Source organism: Euphorbia lathyris, chromosome 6 (assembly GCF_963576675.1).
Source record: "Euphorbia lathyris chromosome 6, ddEupLath1.1, whole genome shotgun sequence".
Lineage (NCBI taxonomy): Eukaryota > Viridiplantae > Streptophyta > Magnoliopsida > Malpighiales > Euphorbiaceae > Euphorbia > Euphorbia lathyris.
The window spans coordinates 57,164,280-57,173,159 of record NC_088915.1 but is presented as its reverse complement, the minus strand read 5'-3'; the positions used below and the strand labels follow the sequence as shown (position 1 = coordinate 57,173,159).

Sequence of the window (8,880 nt, the reverse complement as noted above, 5' to 3'; positions counted from 1 at the left end):
CTTTTAACAACTATTGTTTTAATAAGTTGTTTTAATTTGTTAGACTTTTATTGTCCAGTTTTCAGGCTGATTCTGCAATATTTATTGCCAAACAGTCATGGATTCGTATTACACAAATTTGATGAACAATGGCGTATATGATAACCATGAAGAATATATGTCACAATCACCTCAACTCTCTCAAATTCCTGCCACACAAGACCAATTCCCTTTTCAATCTCAGATTGGTTCTTCTGGAGGTAATAAACAGAAAAAAATTCGAACAAAAAATTTCTCTACACAAGAGGATATGTTACTCATTTCTGCATGGCTAAATGTTAGCATGGATCCTATACATGGAAATAGTCAAACACAACAGAAATATTGGAATCGAATTGCTGCTTATTTTCATGAACATAAGCAATTCGATTCAGATCGAAATTACAACTCTTTGATGAATCGTTGGTCCTCAATTAACCTTGCTGTGAGTAAGTTTCAAGGTTATTATAACCAAGTAGATGCTAGAAATCAAAGTAGAATAACAGAACAAGATAAGGTAAATTTTATACTTATAATTTTACATTCACATATAAATGCTGTTTTTTTTTTATTTATTAGATGAAATTGATGTTATTTATTACTATCAGGTATGTCAAGCATTAGAGATGTACAAAAGTCTATAAAAGTCTTCTTTCCCATACATGCATTGTTGGAATGAGTTGCGATATGCACCAAAATTTGCCTCAAACTTGTCAAAGAAAAAAACCAAAACATCGCAACATACAAGCCCAATTGCCTCCTCACCGTGTACTACAGATTCTAAGGGTTTAAGCGATGCACAAGATGAAGACTTTGTTTTGGAACGACCAATGGGAAGAAAAGCCACTAAAGAATTGTTTAAGAAGACGAAAAAGAAAGCTAAAGAAGTTGAAGATGCTTTGATGAAAGAATTTTTGCTTGAAATAAAAGAAGCACAAACTGTGGCAAGAAATGAAAGGAAGGAAAGAGTTGATGAGCTATTGAGATTGGAAAGGGAAAGATAAGAACGAGAAACAAGAAAAGAAGTAAGGGAAACGGAAAAGGAAGCGCGAGAAAAATAAAAGGAAGAACGAGAACGAAGAAAGGAAGAGCGGGAAGAAATGCTTTATGAAGAACGAATATTATCTACTGATACTACTAACATGGATGCAGATCAAGTTGAATATTTTAGTTCTCTCAAAGCTTCCATTATGAAAAAAAGACGCATTACAGGATTTCAATTGTAAACTACTATCTTTATTATTAGAAACACTAGTAAAAAAACATCAAACTTATTAGAGCACTCGATAATTCAACCATGAATTTTCCATATGTGCTCAATGAGGTCATTTTGGAGTTGAATATGAGCTTGTTTGTCTCGAATTTGATGATGTATCTGTATGAACTCCATAATCTCTTTTGTGCAATTGTGGGACACAGAAATTGTTGGAGTTTCAGCAACTGTATCATAATTGAAATCTGCATGACTTATTTCCCGTTCATCTTCAATAATCATGTTGTGCAGTATTATACAAGCCATCATAATATGTTTCATTGTTTCGACATCCCAAAAACGTGATGGTCCACGCACTATTGCAAATTGGGCTTGTAGCACTCCAAATGCCCGTTCAACGTCCTTTCTAGCAGACTCTTGTATAGTTGCAAAAAGCTTTCTTTTATTTCCTCGAGGAGATGCAATAGTTTTGACAAAAGTAGGCCATGAAGGATATATACCATCAGCGAGATAATAACCCATGCTATATTCATGTCCATTAATGGTATATCTTACCTGAGGTCCACGACCTTCTGCTAAATCTGCAAATACATGTGATCGATCCAATACATTGATGTCGTTTAGCGATCCCGGTAAACCAAAAAAAGCATGCCATATCCAAAGATCATACGAAGCTATTGCTTCTAAAATAATGGTTGGTTCATGAACATAACCTGTGTACATTCCATGCCACGCAGTTTGACTATTTTTCCACTTCCAATGCATGCAGTCAATACTGCCTAGCATACCTAGAAAGCCACGCTGCTCAGCAGAAACCATTAACCTTGCAATATCATTATCATTAGGTCGTCTCAAGTATTCATTGCCAAATACTTCAACGACTCCTTTCACAAATCTTCGAAGGTTCTCTATTGCCGTGCTTTCGACGATTCTAACATAATCATCCACAGCATCTGCAAGTGTTCCATACGCAAGCATCCCCATTGCAGCTGTTATTTTTTGTAGTGAGGATAAGCCAAGAACTCCTACGGCATTAGCTTTTTGAACAAAATATCGATCATGTGCTTCCACAACTGCTTGGATTCGTGAAAATAGTGATCGACGCATTCGAAACCTTCTACGAAAAAATGACTCGGGGTATGTAGGATTGTTGGAGAAATAATCACGAAAAAGTCTATCATGACCTTCTACGATCAATGATGCGATGATGCATTACTGACCCACCATGGTATGTTTCATGATTTTGACGCCTACGTCGACGACGTTCCACAGCAGCTATAGCAATATTCATTGTTGTTTCATCTTCTTCCTCTTCCGCATCAAGCATTTCAATCATTATTCGTATGTTGTTAGACATGACAACTTGTATAGAATGACTCAAATTAGAGTGGTGATGAGTTTAATTGTTTCACCAAATATATCATCTATTTATAAAATCAAAATATAGCCGTTAAAATATAGCCGTTGGAATATAACATTTAAAAATAATCTCATTAAAGTTTATGAATAAAATAATGAAATAGAGAGTAGGATAACTAGTAGTGTTGGAGCACACACACATTTCAAGAAAGTTAAATTTAGCTTTGTAATATTTTATAATATTTTGAAGAGCCATTTGGCTAGTGGTGTTGGAGATGCTCTAAGGGCTGTAAATAAAACCCCACAAATTACTATATTTAGTGTTAATTTAGTTTTTCAACATAATCTTATAATAAAATTTATTAATATTTAAAAATTAAATTATTAAATGCTCATAAAAATTAGTAAACTAATTATATTTCCAATACAAATAAATGCTTTAGATTTAAGATTTTATTTTATTTTATTGAAAATATATGGAGAATTAATGCTTATATACAACCCTAAGGTGCTGTTTGGTTCGCGGAATAAAATGGAATGAAATAGAATGGTTATTCCAAAAGAATAAAATAGCAAAGAATGGAATAGAAATTCTTAGAAATTACTATTCATATGTTTGGTTGGTGGAATAAGGTAGAATGTAATAGATAATTTTTTTATTAAAAAGACAATATTATCCTCAAATGTAATTTCATATTTCCTTTAAAATTTTAATTTTTTTACTATAAATTGTTCAAATATTTAATATATATTATTTTAAAAAATATATAAAAAATAGAAAAATGACAAACACGAAAAATACATTAAAAACGAAAAAACAATAAGAACATGAAAACGGAAAAATTGTAAAAACACGAAAAAAGAGAGGTAAAAAAACAAAATCTAAAAGCGCAAAAAAAACATTAAAAACACAAAAACAAAAAAAAAATGAGATAAAAGTGGAAAATGGTGAAAACACGAAATCATATAAACGTGTTAACACAAAAAAAAACACACACACACGCAAAATATGAAAAAACACAAAAAATGTGCAAACCGTAAAAAACACAAAAACATGAAAAAAGTGGAAAACACGAAAATGTGAAAAAAAATGAAAAACGTGAAAAAATCGAAAAACACGAAAACATGAAAAAGTGTTAAAAACACGAAAAATGCGTTTATAACGTTTTTTTATGTTTTTTCGTGTTTCCCAAGTTTTCTTGTTTTTTTCCGTTTGTTCACGTTTTCGTATTTTTCACGTTTTGTAATGTTATTGTGTTTTATTTTGCATTTTTTCGATTTTTCACGTTTTAGTTTTTCGGTTTTTCCCCTTTTTGTTTTTTTTCGCGTTTTTGTATTTTTTGTATTTTGTTACTTTTTCGTGTTATTCACGTTTTTCCATGTTTTTCGTATTTTTTCATATTTTTGTGTTTTTAACGTTTTCGTGTTTTGTTTGCGTTTTTCGCATTTTCATGTTTTTCACATATTGTCACGTTTTTGTGTTTTAGCATTTTTCGTATTTTTGCGCATTTTCGCATTTTTATTTTTCACGTTTTTTAATATTTCGTGTTTTGTCACTTTTTCGCGCTATTCCTATTTTGTTTTTTTCATGTGTTTGCTTTTTTTTGCGTCTTCGTGTTTTTCGCATTTGTTCATGTTTTTTGCGTTTTTTATTTTTTTGCATATTCTCGTGTTTGTAACATTTTCACATTTTTCGTGTTTCATATTTTTCGTATTTTTACATTTTTTAACGTTTTCGTCATTTTTCCATTTTTCACGTTTTATATGATATAAATTATGGATTGATCAAAATTTATAAGATTTGGAAAAGTGATTAGAGAGAAGATTGAGGATTTAATGAAGGATAATTTTGTAAATTACAAAAATATAATATTAGGAATAAGCTATTCCTAACCTAAATTAAAGAATAGCTATTCCATGAAATCAAGGAATAGGGATTCCATGGAATAACTATTCCATAAAAAAAATCAACCAAAGGTGAGAATAGCTATTCTTTAGGAATAGACTATTCTATTCTCCCTCTATTCCGCGAACCAAACGAGCCCTAAGGGTTGTATATATCATTTGCCTAATTAAAATAATGAGGTCTCTTATAATATATGTCGGTCCGTGTTACATGTGTCAAAATATGTATGGGAGGTCCTCCATTTGACATGAAGAACCAGATGCTTTTAATAATTTGCCCTTCTGTGGTGAGGGCATATGAGTATTATGCCTTCACCACGTGTGAGGTGCAATAGCATCACACCCTCACATGTGTGAGGGCGTGATATTCATACGCCCCAAGCTCCGAATCCGAAATTCAAAAACCAACAATTTCACTCACAAAACCGTAAAAAAAACAACCGTTCGAGTCGAAATTACGTACCATTAATCATTTTCCTTTGCTGCCCTCCCTCGATCCATACTTTTTGTCCGGGATTTGAGTTTAGAATTTGAGAGGATTTAAAGAGTTGAGATGATTTGAGATTTTGACTAAAGGATATTTCCGTCTTTGTTAGAAGCTAAATGTAGGAAATTAGGGCTACGAATAGTAATCCACTATTATTATTATTATTATTATTATTATTATTATTATTATTATTATTATTATTATTATTACAAAAAAAAAAAATTGCAAAGACTTTATCTAAGTTAATACATTGTCTCTACAGAACTTACTAACTCAATCATTCATGGAGTATAGATCTCGGTCGTGGCCTGGGCTCTGTTATAACCATGTTTCTTGCATGATCAAAGGATTGGATTTGATCCCACAAGAAGACAATTACCCTATTACCCCTTTCACCGACATCAGCACCCAAATGAATCTATTAGTAAGTTTTATGAAACAAGTGGGAACCTGTAGAAAACTAGAAATTGATATTTTGATTTGATGAGCATCCCAGGCCTCAAAATTAAACGAAATTAGGAACAAAAAGACAAAGAAAAATGGGAAACTATTGTTGATATTTATGAAAAAGAAACCAGCTTTAACTAACTTCAAGACAAACACACCATCTTGATGGGTCCCTTTCAAATTTCATATTTATCAGATGGGTAATAGTTCCCAACTTGAACTGTAAGTAGACCAGACAATTTTTTGGTTCAAATTTGGACCACAAGATGATATTTTGAGATGAACATGAGGTTGTCTTTTAACTATTTTATTAATTTAATTTAATTGAAAGCTTATCTGATATGCAGGCAGACTTATTGGTGGTTTTCTAAAGTTCACAAATTTATTACTCAATCTTTATCCATAGATTAAGCATATTCCTACAACTTGTACCAAATCAAAATTAAAAATTAGCAAAACAAAAATATCAAGAATTTAGTAGAATGGTCATTCTGCTTTACAAAGTAGGGCCAAGACTGAAGACCACTGTTTATAAATGATTATATATTAATAAAGGTGCAAGCTTTATCTACCAAAAAGAAAAATAAAGGTCCAAGCTTTGAGATAAGGAAGCCAGAGCCACGGAAAGGGAAGATCGTCGTTGCTCCGATGCTCTCTTCTGGCTTGCCTCTTGATTTCTCCAGTCTCAGCGATGCAGCTGGACTTGCCGGTATGTGCAAAATTTCCTCAAACTGCTGCTTTCATTCAGTGTTGGCTTTGATTTTTGTTTATACTTCTCTGTAATGTATCCCTTTTACTGTGAGGCTTCTGGATTTATACCTCATTTTGCCTATGTTTTCAAAGAATTGGGGTTTTTATTCTTTCAGATGTTGGTAATGGTAGTCATTTGCTTTGAAATTTACTGAAAAGGAAGATATTTGGCTTTTTACTGTGGTGGGTTGAGTTGAGTTGCCAGAAAATGAAGGGGAATCATTAGGGTTAGACATGTTATTTTCTGTTTCCAGTAGGATTTTCCATTCAATGTAAAAGAATTGGGCTGAAACTGCTGAAACGGTATAGTTAATTTAGACCTAAATGACACCCATTTGTAGAGTTGTGTCAATTTGGGTTATCTTTTCAAAATCATGTTATGTTATAGATATGATGCAATGAAAATGATAATCCTGTCTTTTTAGTCGTGTTTTATATGTAAAATCGTGTTTTCGAGTCCGAAATTGCTACCCTACCCATTTGTTATAACTGTATGCTCCAGATTTACCCAGGAAAGTTTCAGTTTTTATTGCCTAAGTAACAGATATGTTTCATCCTTAATTTCAGGGAACATCTGTGCATTGGTGTTATTTTTGTCACCCATGTAAGTTATTGTAACCCCTTATTATCTGACTCCGGAGCTAGAATTGGAAATTCCTAGTTTAGAGAAGCTAATTCTTGTTGTCTTATCTTTCAGACCAACATTTAGAAGAATTATCCGAAGCCAATCGACAGAACAATTTTCAGGGTTGCCTTATATATATGCTCTCTTGAACTGCTTAATATGCTTCTGGTATGGGACGCCCATTGTATCCCCCGGAATTATATTGGTTGCAACAGTCAATTCAGTTGGGGCAGTTTTCCAGTTGATCTACTTAAGTATCTTCATCTGGCATGCCGAACAAAGCAAAAAGGTACATAATCTTGCATTTGAAGTTCCTTCTGATTCTTGCTTCGTGTTGCATACATTTACAATGACGGATAACGATTTTTTTTAAATGCTTATTGTAGATAAAGATGTCAGGATTACTGCTTGCAGTTGTGGCAGTGTTTGTTGTAATTGTCGTTGTGAGCATGAATTTTTTTGGTCCTCATTCTCGGCAGCTGTTTGTTGGATATATAAGTGTTTTTTCTCTCATTTCAATGTTTGCTTCCCCACTTTGTGTCATTGTAAGTCATCTACAAAATTCATCTTTCAATTTTGAATTGCTATCTTCCTTCTTGCTTATGGTTTTTGTACTATTTCTGTGGCAGAATGTGGTGATTAAGACGAGGAGCGTTGAGTTCATGCCGTTCCACCTTTCCTTCGCCACTTTCCTGATGAGTCTATCTTTCTTTGCATACGGAATGTTGAAGATTGATCCTTTCATTTATGTAAGTACATTGTCAAATGCAGAATCTTTTTATTCCTTGGTTTGAGCATGCATAGATTCGTAACATTATGAAGGCTAGAAACGAGGTTCTACTTTAAGTATTCACTCATATTCTTAGTGCAAATAGTTCGATTAGACACTAATTCTTGAGTTGCTTCTTAATCCATAAACCACTACCAGGCATTCGTAAAATTTGATTCGTGCGCTTGAATTTACTTCAACGTACACCTCACTGAATACTTACCTCAAGAAAGATTTTAAAAGATTCTTTCTTTTATTATGTAATGTTTCGTTACTTCGCGACTGAATACTAAACCTGCAGTAACATGATTAGTCCACCCGTTTCCTGACATCCCCGAGATTCTAATCCTAATCTTTATTATTTCTGTGACTATAGGTTCCAAACGGAATTGGCACGATTTTGGGGATATCTCAATTGATGTTGTACTTGTACTATAGCAGCAAATATGGTGAAGACTCAAGAGAACCATTGTTAGCTTCATATGCCTGAGTTCATTACTTGCAATAATAACCGGTAAAGCTGCGTGCCTTCCTTTTTTCCCCTTTCTTGAAACAGGAAATGTGTACATGTATATAAATCAATCATAGTTACATAAGGGTATCATCAAAATCCAAACTTGTGGTACCTGGAGCTAGTTGTTTTCTGTTAGATATATGCTAGTGTCGGTGCATAATACCGCAGGGAAAACAATTATCTGAGTTGTATATTTGACTGATGCAGGAAAATGTAATGTAATGTATAATATAAGGGTTGGGAAATCGGAACTGTAATGCGGAATGTTGCTGATCATAGTTTTATTAGATCATCAATGGATTGAAACACGGCACGAGTTGCAGAAACTTGATGCAGTGTAGATTGGGAGAAAGCATGGATGAAGAGGAGCAAAAGAAGAGTATTTAAGTGCTACTAATGGCTACCAATCATTGTTGAAAGCCACAGCACATTGTGAAGGATATAGAAACAATGCTGCACCTTTATAATTTCTATCTCTCATTGTGTTGGTAATTAGGGAGTGATTGTTTTGGTACAAATTGCAATTACATCATTCAAAGTTATTTGTATTTATCAAATTTATTCACACATTTCCATTATATCGCGTCTCAATCTTTCATGCAAAAAAAAAATATAAAGAAATAGCGGTAACAAAAAAAAATATATATATATATTACAACAATTGCCACTAAATTTTATGTATTTTTATGACAAAATCACTGAATTTCAAAATGTAACGTAAAAGTTACCAATAGTATATCCACTATGAGTCATAATGCATTTTATGAACATTGTTTTAAGACTGTTGTTGAAT

General features: G+C 32.9%; 1 protein-coding gene across 1 annotated transcript; it reads left to right on the top strand.

Moving 5' to 3' along the window:
- The first annotated feature begins 5,892 nt into the window (after positions 1 to 5,892).
- Positions 5,893 to 8,665, top strand: LOC136233188 (bidirectional sugar transporter SWEET2a-like). Its single transcript, XM_066022793.1, has 7 exons — positions 5,893 to 6,138; positions 6,747 to 6,783; positions 6,877 to 7,093; positions 7,191 to 7,349; positions 7,434 to 7,553; positions 7,950 to 8,087; positions 8,295 to 8,665. Exons 1-6 carry the CDS (start codon positions 6,078 to 6,080, stop codon positions 8,061 to 8,063), a joined length of 708 nt encoding a protein of 235 aa, XP_065878865.1. The 5' UTR covers positions 5,893 to 6,077; the 3' UTR covers positions 8,064 to 8,087; positions 8,295 to 8,665.
- Positions 8,666 to 8,880: the final 215 nt, after the last annotated feature.

Excerpts from the sequence above, each read along its gene's own strand:
- LOC136233188 (XM_066022793.1), top strand. The coding sequence starts at position 6,078 with ATGCTCTCTTCTGGCTTGCCTCTTGATTTCTCCAGTCTCAGCGATGCA. Across the intron at positions 6,784-6,876 it reads GTGTTATTTTTGTCACCCAT|ACCAACATTTAGAAGAATTA; the intron begins GTAAGTTATTGT and ends CTTATCTTTCAG. Across the intron at positions 7,350-7,433 it reads CTTCCCCACTTTGTGTCATT|AATGTGGTGATTAAGACGAG; the intron begins GTAAGTCATCTA and ends TTTCTGTGGCAG.